We start from the raw sequence: 12432 nt of genomic DNA, 5'->3' as shown, positions 1-12432 counted from the left end.
GCTATCTACATTATTTTCATTTTAATTTTTTTACAATCCAGTTGCAGTATTTTTTATTTCGCTGATGAAATCTGTCCACTGGTAACTATGACTAATAAATATTTATGCATTCCTAACCGATTGTACCCGTTTAATGAATGTTTGATACACCCGTTGAGTTAATTTTATTTAAACAGGTTTCACGAATCGTTTGGCGCACTTTCCGGGAACAGTTACGCTCCTAACAATGTACAGGCTGTTTAGGTAAGTCCAGAATTTTAAGAGCCTCTGCAGCGGTGTCAAATTTCTGACTTTATTAGCATTCTTTTAGCCACAATAGTGTGTGGCTCCAAATGGCCACCTTCAGGTCCATGTCCAAAATTTAAAAAGACTGTGAGTAGAACGATAGCTGACTCTAAAACCAAGACATAACCTTTAATAGAAATTGTTTACAGACCACTCTAAAGGGCACAATGCCTATTGTGGCATATCACAATGAAATGAATGATAAACACGATCATGTATATTGTGATAAAACAAGTGTCTATCCGCCACCACCTGTAGTACAAGTACCTGGAACTAATTATAGTATGTCGCGCTTCATTGTGGACTCTGATAATGCCAAGTTTGTCATTCTTTGGAGCTGTATGGACTTTAAAACGCAGCACACTGGTGAGCTTTGAAAGTATTTTATAAAGTCAATTCTAATACATTTTTTCTTAAGGAACTGTTGAAACGTTTGCAAAAAGTAAATTAACTGCTGCGGAGATCGAGAAGGTAAAGGCAATACATAAACAAAATGGATTCAAGCACACTGTTTTTTTCTGTCCTTAGATACTTTTTTATCATTATGCGTGTGAAAAAATATTGAGTTTCAAAAATTTTGTGCAATAAAAAAGGCGAAGATATTTAAATGTTCATACCACCTATTTCTTTATTTATTTAAGTGTTTAATGAAAAGAAGTTGGCTTTTTAACTTCTTTATGTTTGAACAAAATAATTAATTGACCGGCATTTAGGCTGTTCAAGGTTAGGGAAATCACAAAAATAGTGAATGAATGAAAACTGCAATGTAAAAAAAAGAATATATTTTGAATAACTATTTATAGATGACGGTCTGTATTAGTTTTCAAACAAAGTAGTTTAATTTCTTGTCACTTCAGTTATGTTATTGCCTTAACTGCTGAATGCATTCGACACATGTTTTCGTTATGGCTAGATCGATTGGTATATAAATAATTGTCATATAAATAATGGAATTTTTTACTTTCTTCGCACTTAAACCTTCGTCACCATCAACATGCTGAAAGTCTTTGGGTAAGGAATAGTATTTGATTATTAAAGAAACCCATTAAAGAAAGTTCCCCACAATTAGCATCCTACTGGTTACTTTTTTGTGCACCTTCACCAATGTTTCTTCAGGCCAGTGTCCAAAGTTTAACAAATCGGTATATGATGAAGATTTTTTACTCGCATTATACTCTACAAATAATAATAATAATAATAAATTTATATTTAGAGCACACTTGCGGGAAAATTGAGAGTGGTGGCTTATTCGCCACATAATGAGAAAAAGGATAACACTTTATATTGTTTGTCCGAAGAATTTCCACCCAAGCGACCTGGGGGAAGCTCTTTAATTGGGCAAATTGTGGACAGCGATAATTCGAACTATATAGTATATGCCAATTGCTTGGATTTGAACTCGTTCTACATGAGTAAGATTGAAGAAACTGACACAAACTTTCAGGCTCTGTTTTTATATTATTTATTTATACCAGTCACTACAAAGACCTATTCGAAGAAGAACTCGTTGACTGCGGAAGAGCTCCAGCAGGTTAAGGATATACATAAGAAAAATGGTTTTAAAAAACCCATTTTTACGTGTTGGTAAGCTAAGCTGAAGCTAAAGCTCAACCGGAAAATATCAAAATGCATTTTAATAGACAATATTTACATTGTTGTGTAGCGTTTCAAATAAAACAATGAAAACAAAAAACAATTTAGTTTTAGTTTATTTTTAATCGGCTTTTTTTAAGCCAGTTATTAAACTTTGTCAACACAAAAAAAAGAACTATGTTTTAATTAAATTCCCTTTGTATTTGAATTTTTTCGTTTCGGTTTTTTGCCTGTTTTGTTTTATATTGCAGTTATTTAAAAATTGTACAAATAGTTAAACGCTGTATTGTCGAGATTTGGATTTTATTAATATATATGCTTTGAAGTATGAAATGAAAAACAAAGCAACATGTGCCTTTGACAAAAAATGTGTAATTAAACATATTTGTAAATGCAAAAACAAACCAATTTATTGTTTTATTCTCTTTGACAAAATTGCATTCCACCTATACTACATAAAATTATAAATAAATGTCAATTAATAAATTGAAAAGAAATCACTTAATGGCTATGAGTGTTTGACGCTCTAATTCAAATAGCTATTTGGTATTATCGATTAAAATTAATACGCAGACAGAGAAGCAGACCGACAAACCGACAGTAAAGGAAAAGTAAGGTAGTCGTACGAACAGAGGGACCAACAGACAATCAGAAAAAATATACAGGTACGGAAAAAGTTAAGAAGACTTAGGGAAAAAATGACAAACAGTTTGGTAATGTTTTCATCTGTTAACATTTAAAAAAATATTATTCAACGAATTACCTACGAAAACTTGTGTTCGAATGTAAAAATACGATGGGGAATGCAAGTTTCAAAATATGGTTTGTTTTGTACATGGATCTGTTAAGATATATTAAGAGTATAAACTATACTTAGGAATTCTGATTTGTTAAAATTTTTAAAACCGTTTTATTTAATGAATTACCCATATACTATGTTTTTAAATATTGTTCTAATTATCGCCAAAAACGGTTACATATGAAAACCGATATGTATCGAAAATAATATAATAAATCACACAATAATAATGTGACCAGCAGAAAATGAAATTTTATCTGCACAGATCTATATTTCAATAAAATGGTAACGAAACATATATTTTAAATATGTGTGCAGATTTTAAATAGGTGGAAGAATTTCATTGTCAAAATTTTAATAATTCTAAGGGAGGAAATAATTGTTTTTCAACATGCGTATACTTGTTACAGCATTCCAACGAAAACAAGAATTCGTTGCATCATGAGTGAATTATTTCATAAAATATTAACCCATTTGACTGCTGAAATCAAAGTTATGGAATTTAAATTAAATTAGAATTTATTCATTCAATAAATAGATATCAGACAATTTGCGAATCTTACTTTCGTTAGTAAGTTTCTGACTAATCAAGAGCTTTTTGTTATTAATTGCTTCTAATATACAAGCTCATTAGGCTGTATAGCATCAGTCTGCTTATCTGTCGTTTTGTCTGACTATTTAACTGCTGGTTATTCGCCGCTTTTTCGCTTTTCTAGCCTAGCTATTCGAGAATTTGAATATCTGTTTGTGTCTGACTGTTTGTCTGTCTGTCTTTCTGAGCGCATGTCTATTTGTCTGTCTGCCCCCTTCAACTGTGTATGCAACAATCAGAAACACAAATGCTGGCAAACCGAAGTTGCGATTAGCATTGCAACAAGCAAAACAGATATGCTAACACAGCAAGCAGCCGCAGAATGTTGAGCCTGACACGCCCACACACACACCCACACACATACCTCCACACACACCCCACACACACACCTACACATGCAGACATTCGCAGAATTTGCTGAAGTTGTTGGAGTCGTGTGTCGTAAAAACCAATAAAGTGCTTAAAATTTTTTCGTACATTTTAATGGCGAAATGAAACAATTTGCCGCGAGCACGCACCAGACCAGACCCCACCAGACAGACAAACAGACAGTCGGTGTTGGGTTATGTCAGTGGCAGCGATGTTGGTGGTGGCATTGCGATGGGGATGGGGCTTGGGGGCGGTATGGCAACGCCTATATGCAGATTAAGCGCGCATTTAACAATTTTACGCTGCATACATTTAGGCGTCGGCTGTGCCGGCAAAATCCTTACAAGCAAGCAGCGCAAAACTTTTGGCACTGCTGTTGCTACAATAGTGCAGCTGTAGCTGTTGTTCTTGTTGCTGTTGCTGTTGCTGTTGCTATTGGGTTTGTGCTGTTGCTGCATCAATAAATTAAATGCAGATTTCCATTTTCGTACATTCGACAACAACGGCAACAACAGCAATTTGGCAGACAACGAGTTCAATATCATGGCCTGGTCATCGTGGACAACATTCTCATATCCTCAGCGGCGTGGTGAGGTCTCGCCTGTCTGTCACTGTCGATTGGCGCCAGGTAGGCGTTAGCCCGGCACGCATGGGGCGTGGCATGCAAATTGTTGCATGCAGTTAATTATTTTGCACAGGTTTTTTTCCGCACTTTGAGGCATATCATAGCCGAGTGCGAGCTCTTGGTGGCAAACTAATTGAAATAAAACATGCTCGCGTAGTTTAATTAAATGAGGTTAAAATGGCCCGCAGTTGTTTCAACAGTTCCCCATTGACTCTACATACATATGTGTGTTTATATACGAGTGTGTCTGTATGTGTGTGTGTTATTGGAGCTGGTATTTATACTATATGCGTACATATGCAATTTATTTCCAAACGTAAATTGAAAAAGCTTAAAGTTGTCATAGAGCTGCAGGGCTCTTCTGCTCCTGCAAGCGTTTACAAAACCATAATATGAATGATGTATGCCAGAAAGTTCGACCTTGGGCTATATTCATGTTGAGTATTAAATATAAGGCCACACACTAAGAACAATTTAACTATTCAAAGTTGAAGGGTGAATATTTGAAGGGATTTGAAACAAACTTATTATTTTTCTATTTATTTTTATTGAATGATAAATAAAAAAGGTCAAAAATAAAACCGCACAGAACTTCTATATCCGAAAAGTGCGTAATCACACATTTAAGATATGAATGAGTTTTGCCTTAAATGTAAGTGCTATTTTCGTTAGCTTGATAAGATTTTTAACCGAGTTCAAAAAAGGAGAAGGTTATCAATTCGTCTGTATTTTTTTTATGAATTTAGTTTAAACATGTTAATATTAAGGAGGCACATTCAATTGTTATTTAAATTAAATTACGCGTTTTTAACAAAAACTTTGCTAAATATAACATTTTGTCGGGCTAAATGGGCATTCTCAAAATATTTAACTTACTAATGAAATTCTTCGTAGTGTAATTACTTGTATAATAGAGAAATAGATTTTATGGTGCATACAATCTAATGCTGTTAATAAGTGAGAGTTAACAATAGAGTTGTAGATACAATTAAATAAAGAAGCAGTGGAAAGCAGTTCTAGTGTCTTTTAACTTACTTGTTGTTTTTTTTTATCAAACTTATATTTTGTATTTACTTTAATTTTATTAAATATTAAAGTCATTGGAATTTGAAAAATTGCGTCAACAGTTTTCTGACAGTTTTGTGTCCTTTCTGCATATTTTTTTCAAACATTCTATATTTTATGTGATTCAATTAAAGCCTAGATCAAAAATTCTTTTAATAAAAATTATTACACATGCAAGTATAGTTATTTTGTTACACTCTGCCTGCGCCAATTGTTGAAGCTTTTAAGTTAGAAGCTTTTTGTTTTCTTCTTTTTGTTTTTAAATGTGTGAAGTTGTCTTCACAGTTTAAAAAGTAGCCAAAGCCATGCATCCATATTGCGTATACGCTCAGTAATTCAACAAAAGAGTTGTAGATACAATTAAATAAAGAAGCAGTGGAAAGCAGTTCTATTTGCCCGTTGCTGTTTTATATTAAACTTATATTTTGTATTAAACTTAATTTCATTAAAAACTATAGTCATTGGAATTTGAAATATTTCATAATGGTTTCCTCTTTCTGAAATACTCTTTAAAACATTCCATATTTTATATGATTCAATTAAGGCCGATATCAAAAATTCTTTTAATAAACATTATTAGACATGCAAGTATAGTTACTTTTTACTTTGCAGCATTGGGTGCTCTTTAAGTTACTGTTGTTGCTATTGCTTTGGCAGCCAGCCATTTAGCCAAAAATGTACACACACACACACGCACACATACACATTCGACCACTCACACTCACGCTGTGACACACAACGTTACAACCTTTTTGATTAGATTACGCAACGAAAAACTGGTTTGCAAATTGAATAAATGACTTTTGCGTTGCCAATATAAAACGTGTTTGAAATTTTTGATTAGCAAATAGCGTCTGAAACAAGAACAAAATACATGAGTCGGCGGCCAGCTAGCTAGCAAGGAAAATAAAAAGGGCAACAAATGTTGTTAGCCGAAAAATTTAGGCACAATACGTAGGACATTTCATTTCAGTTGACGCTTTGCTCCCGACTTTACTGAACCTCTGACCATGTTTGGGCGCAATGTCATTTGTCAATTTTTGTAAAGGGACGTGATGCCGCCATATTTGTTGCGGCTGTTGCTACTATTATATATAGTCGTTGTTGTTGTTGTTGCTTTGATTGTTTTGCGGTGCAGGTCAATTAAAATTCATTAAACGTAAATTAACATCGGTGAGCAGTTATAAATTAGTTGTTGTTATTTTAATTTATTCAAGTAAGCACTGTGTAAATTAAATTTTAACTTGCAGGCAGTTTCAGTAAAAGTTTTGTTTATTTAAAAAAAAAAAGTAGCATGAGTTTGTTACGCTTATAATTCTTGATATTCCATTAGCACTTTTACTCTTCTTTTTGTTTGCAGACAATTATATACGAGGATGTAAAATGTGGAGAATAACCCGGGAATTATTAGTAGTTGTTTAAATTATTAATTAATTTGAGTGATTTTTAATTAGTTTAGTTTCAATTTGTTTAAAAGGAACTATTAGTGGAACTTTAAATGATTATTTAGAGTGATTTTTCAATAACCTATAAAAAGCTTTTATATAATAAATGGAAGAAATTTCAATTTAAAACATTTGGAAAGAAAAACCATTGAATTTATTTTTAATATTATTTTTTTTTTTATATTTTGTACATTTACTGTTCTTTGAATTAATGTAGAAGATAAAACAAAGGCAATAGCGTGTTGGCTTAAAATAGCTAAGATTTTTCTAGCAAAGATCTCTCACACAAAGTTTATTCTTTCATTTGTCTATATTTTGTACACTTTAAAAGAAAAAGCACCTAATTGGTGAAATGGCTGCAAAAATTGCTCACATCTTAATCTTTCACATGCTTTAAAAAGTAGACATTGGAAGGCATTTTCGAAGTTAAAAAAACGACGTGTAGGCAGAGAGGAAGAAAAATGCAATTTTCAATTGCCAAAGCTTTTATAGATGCCTGATTGGCTTGTCCAATGCTGTCATTGCTGTGACATAAACCTATTGGGTACCCTTCAATGGGTGTATGAAAAGCCATAATTCAATATTAAGTCACTCACTCATACGCCAGGTTAAATCAATTTTGGAATTTTGATTTTAGAGAGCAAGCAGATACAGATACGATTTGAGTAACGTTCGAAGCAAACAGAACAATTAGTGTGTCAAGAATGATGAAAAATTGTTGGCCAACACAAGAAATGGTGATATGGGAAGACGTCGTTGCCTTGCTTCCTCCTTACCACTATTTTCACAACCCAAAATCAACAAAATATTTCAAAATAACAAATGTGTTTCATCTGTGTGTGTGTGTGTAGGTGTGTGTTTGAAACTCTGCAGCAGCAACTTAAATGACAAAGTGCCCCGAAATGCAAAATGTTTGTCTAGGTCATGCATATCAAAATTCTGTGTCGGTTTTGCAATGCTCGTTGGCCAACCAGTTAAATGCAAACATAAACACAAAGGCGAACAGACGCAGGACATATTAATCAGAACAGTTGGAGGCCGAAGAAGAGGCAGGAGAGAGAGAGAGAGAAAGAGAATGGCAGACATCTAGAGAAAAGGAGTAATAACGCACGAGGACAATTTCAGCTTTGGCTTTGGCCAGAAAACAAATAAATTGCAATTTGTGTAATCTTTACACCTTGGGGCGAAAATCAATGTGAGGCAGTCTGCTGCAATGCCTGACTACAGCGTTGAGTGCTTGTGTGTGTTTGTCCTTGTGCATTGTCAGGTGTGTGCGAAAATATTTACAATTAAACACAATGCATTGCATGGCAAACGCCCAAAGGTTTCCATTGCTTTTGTTCTATTTGAAATTGGACTTTGGCAGTGAAGGAGCCAGAGAAGGATGTGCGTGCGTCTCCTTCTTGAGTTTCCATTTGTTTTAGTTGATTGAACATTTAAGGTTTGTTTGTGCTTTAACCATTAAACGTTGACACACAATATTTGATTTTAATTAAAGTAATTGGATTCCTAAATTTGCTTGTTGCTAACAAATTTTTTGTTTAAAGAGGCCACTTATGCTAAAGCAAAATATATTGCTTGGAAAAAATTATTTGGAGCTTAGAGAAGCCCATGTCGTTGAGTTATTTATTTAGATTACAAAACTCCATCGAAGCAATGTCAATATAACGTTTTTTAAAAAGGAAAATCGATGGCTGAACAGGTATAGGTTATAAATGAAGAAAAAGAAGCTATATATTTTTTGGGTTGTTATGTATATATTTTTCATATTAGTTTGGTGGAAATTTGTGGCTTAAATCTATTTTTTCACAGCTTAATCGTTATAGTTTGTTAGCTGTTAGATCGATTATTAATAAATATTTCATATAATAGTTATATTTATTATCTGTTAGATCTATTATTCATATATAGTTTGAATTTATTATTCTACAGCTTCATCTTTGTTTATTAAATCTAATAAGGACTTCCATTAGTTGTGAATCCGAATAATAGCAGGAAAATATATGTGGCAAATATAATAATAAAGCGTGCTGGGGTAACTACTCCTGTAAGTTGTTCCATTATTGTTATTAATGTAGGTTTATACCTGCGACTCCATTCACAGCTTAAGGAGTTTTTTTTACAACAAAATCAAAACCTGCTCCTGTATCTTCGTTTTATATACCCTCTGCAGCGATAATATTATAGTAAACAAAATATTAGAGACCACAGAAGTAAGCAAGTCGATTTAAAATTTGTGTTAAAAAAGGAACGCATCATACTTTAAATTAATTCTTTCTTATTGTTCTCACAAAACACAATTTCAACTCCATCGCTAGCTACGATTTATATATGCGCTTCCCTCAAAAATAAATGACGACACAGCTCCTACAACTTCAATATACTATGGCGAGTCCAATAAAAAGAATGTGTACTTCGGCTTAAATTCGAAAAAAGCATTTAAAACAATATGCTGCTAGTACTGTGGACATTGCGAGCGAAATCTCGTGAACGTTGCTGGCACATAAATTGCAATGGAACAACAACCACATATGTTTGCTCAATGCCAATGGCATCTGCAGTTGTTGGACAGAAATGGTGCGGCGAGTGGCGAGTGTTGTGGGTTGATTGTGGAGGTAAGGCAGTTAGCTGCCTGTTGTCCTTGCAACGCCTTCGATGCAGTTGCAGTTGCTTGTGCTATTTTTCTTATAGAAACCATAGCCGAGGGCAATTTACTTTCAGCACGCACACACACACAAACATACATGCAGACACACACACACACAGCCGTGTGGAAGGAAGCGCCATATGCGCCATTAAGTGCAATTGTATTGCATTTTTGAGCGTTAGTTGCACTTCGTAAGTCTAAAGACAAAACTCGCATGTCGTCGCTCGCTATGAAAACTAGAAAAGCACAAAAACAAGAAAAACAAGCGAAACAAAAGTGTGAAAAATATTGAATGCTTGGTTACATGGCAAATGTAATGGCTGCCATTGTCAAGTTATTGTGCAGCCACATACATACGAGTATAGGCTGAAGGCAGTCTCCGAAGGAACTCTCTGGGCTTGCCATTAAATTCCTTTCGTAAATAATGTTTTGCTTCTTATAAGAAGTACACACAAACACAAACACATACACACACACACACACAAACTTACCCATATTGCATGTTCTAATGGCCAGCAAAGTTGTTGTTTTTGGTTGTTATTTTCACTTCACCCAGTCACATAATTTTTTGTTGCTGTAAAAACACTTTAAGTGTTTGCGTTTGCCTTCCACATGCTGAGCAATAAATTTCCTTAAAGCTTTTAAGCACACAGCAGCAGGCTCTAAAATTGCTTAAAAAGCGCTTTTATGGGGTTACGACCTGTGGTCATCAGCAGACTGTGTCTACGATCTAGCTTAGTCCCTCTGCCTAAGTTGTTGAATGGGTGGGTTGTTGGCATTTATTATCGATATTTAGGCGCGCTAAGCACTCCAATCATACTGAAGCTATCAATAAAATGATAAGCTCATTTATTGATGGATTTGTGTTGATGGTTCCATAAGTCTGCTAATCGGCTGAGAATAAATTTAAATGCGTGGAGTGGAAAGTATTAATTTAATGAACTTATTAATGTTTCCTAGCTGATAGAGGTATTATAATTTTTTAACTGCGGCTCTTTTCATTTTATTCTCTATTAAATTTGTTAATACAAGAAAGTTAAACGAGATAAGCAAGTTCAGTGAGAGCTAATGGCTATAACTTTCTTTAAAATTGATCTATAATGGAACTTAATAGTCGGACACAAATGCCGTAACTGGAAGTAGTTGGGAGGAGAAAAATGTTGAGAACTATATACTGTAAGATATACTCATATATATATATATATATATATATACATATGTGTATAAAGTGAACTTTGATATCCGTATATTAAATAATAAATTAATAATAAATTAATTAAATAACCTATATGCTATTACTTATGAAATGAGAGATAAATGGCAATGCAGTTTGTAAAAGAAAGAGTAAGAGAGAGAAAGAGAAAGAGAGAGATCTGTATGAATTCAGTCCTGATTTGGAAGAGATCGAAGTCAGACACAGTAAAAGAAACTATTTAAAAAGATATACTGTGGTTGTAATTAAATAAATTTCTTTATTTATTGCAACATTTGTAACTTAGAGTTAATCTTGAATCCCAAAATTTGATGCAAATACTTGTAAAAGTATATGTATAGGCAGAGCAACAAAGGCCTTCAGGCTGGGTTTTTTTTAAAATCTATTAATTATATGTTTATATGTAGTTTAGAAATTTAAATTAATTTAAATCTGATTAATCTATTTACTAGATTATTTAATGGACGTATATAAATTTAACAGAATATTCTCTGCTGACCTAGATTGAAATATTAATAAAAATTAAATGCTGATTGCATCCAATATGTATTCAAATAGGCTCTTGCATACTTGTAATCTCATTCCTTTAAAAGGAAGCACATGGTGAGTTAACTCTGCGGAAAACATTTAGAACAACTCTGAAATGCTAGCCAATTTTGAAATGGATTTATAGTTTATTATTTGTAATGTATTATTTCAAAAAATAATATCGAATCAAACTGAACTGATAAGTAATTATTTTTGTCAACAAAATTAGCTGGCAGGAATCTAAATCTAGGGCTATTTTTAAATAGCAAAGCCTAGCATTATTATGTCTTGGTACCAATTAAATGAAATATTCTTAATTGCTTATTATTTTGTTGGAATACATATATCTCTTAGAAGAAACGTTCATATATTCGGCCTGCCGGCACTCTCAAATGTGTGGAATTACGAATTGACATGAGCAGATAAGTCTTTTGAGCAGACCAGGCCAATCAAGTGCTGGAGGGTGACAAGAAGTGAACAAAGCATTTAAGTCTCTTTTGGGTGCAGCCTGCTCCCGGATAATCAACAGGTCATGGCCTATATGCTCAACCAGTTAACCACATTAGGCTAAAATAAAGTGCATGAATACGATGTTATGTAATTTAATTTGTTTGCCTTGCCCATTCTGGCAGTTAGTGGCAAGTGTCGATTACAGCAGTCAAGTTTCCCTCAACTGTGGCAATTATCCTGCGTTTGCTGTGACAATATACTCGCACATACTTGTATATATAATTTATATAGGTTGACTCTCATCAAATGATAAATGCTCAGTTACTGTGATAACGTCTTGCAGTGTCCCCTGAGTCCTGGGCCACAAACTTTCACCCACGGTTCACAGCACAAAGACCCAGCTGGAGAAATGTGCGAGGTTGCTGTAAGCCTGTCATTGACTATAAAAATAAATTTCAATGCACTAGTTACGTGCAATGCATAATATGCTGTCTATGACTTAAAAAGTGATTTAAATTTGCTGTGCATGACTCCATAATTTTGCATTTATGTAATGGAGCCGTTTTTGCAAAAGGATTGCAAACGAGAATTCATTGAAAATTGGCATTTCGTTGAAAAATTGTGGCCTAGATTCAAATTTTGTTTCTCAGTTTCTCTACGATCTGGGGTTCAGGTAAGATCTAAGACTTTGGATCTTAATGATGGACTAGAATTAGGTGCAAGACACATTTATATAATTTAACAAGTCTAGGAAAAAAGATGAATTACTTTATCTCTTTCAAAATTAGACGACTTTGGGTTAAAATTTTCAACAATTTGCT

At 33.7% G+C, this 12432-nt stretch overlaps 2 protein-coding genes across 2 annotated transcripts; both read left to right on the top strand.

Moving 5' to 3' along the window:
• Positions 1-228: 228 nt before the first annotated feature.
• LOC115624501 lies at positions 229-897 on the top strand. Its single transcript, XM_030519205.1, has 4 exons — positions 229-243; positions 311-372; positions 435-651; positions 704-897. Exons 3-4 carry the CDS (start codon positions 453-455, stop codon positions 811-813), a joined length of 309 nt encoding a protein of 102 aa, XP_030375065.1. The 5' UTR covers positions 229-243; positions 311-372; positions 435-452; the 3' UTR covers positions 814-897.
• Positions 898-1238: 341 nt separating this feature from the next.
• Positions 1239-1975, top strand: LOC115624502. The gene is made up of 4 exons (XM_030519206.1): positions 1239-1296; positions 1355-1427; positions 1499-1697; positions 1761-1975. Exons 1-4 carry the CDS (start codon positions 1280-1282, stop codon positions 1871-1873), a joined length of 402 nt encoding a protein of 133 aa, XP_030375066.1. The 5' UTR covers positions 1239-1279; the 3' UTR covers positions 1874-1975.
• Positions 1976-12432: the final 10457 nt, after the last annotated feature.

Source organism: Scaptodrosophila lebanonensis, unplaced genomic scaffold, assembly GCF_003285725.1.
Source record: "Scaptodrosophila lebanonensis strain 11010-0011.00,11010-0021.00 unplaced genomic scaffold, SlebRS2 tig00000059-arrow-arrow-pilon, whole genome shotgun sequence".
Classification (NCBI taxonomy): domain Eukaryota; kingdom Metazoa; phylum Arthropoda; class Insecta; order Diptera; family Drosophilidae; genus Scaptodrosophila; species Scaptodrosophila lebanonensis.
The sequence above is the reverse complement of the archived record's forward strand: the minus strand, read 5'-3'. Positions and strand labels throughout refer to the sequence as shown.

Coding starts and splice junctions, on each gene's coding strand:
- LOC115624502 (XM_030519206.1), top strand. Junction 1,428..1,498: donor GTCCAAAGTTTAACAAATCG/GTATATGATGAA, acceptor ATTTATATTTAG/AGCACACTTGCGGGAAAATT. Junction 1,698..1,760: donor TTTGAACTCGTTCTACATGA/GTAAGATTGAAG, acceptor TATTTATACCAG/TCACTACAAAGACCTATTCG.
- LOC115624501 (XM_030519205.1), top strand. CDS start 453: ATGCCTATTGTGGCATATCACAATGAAATGAATGATAAACACGATCAT. Junction 652..703: donor CTTTAAAACGCAGCACACTG/GTGAGCTTTGAA, acceptor TTTTTTCTTAAG/GAACTGTTGAAACGTTTGCA.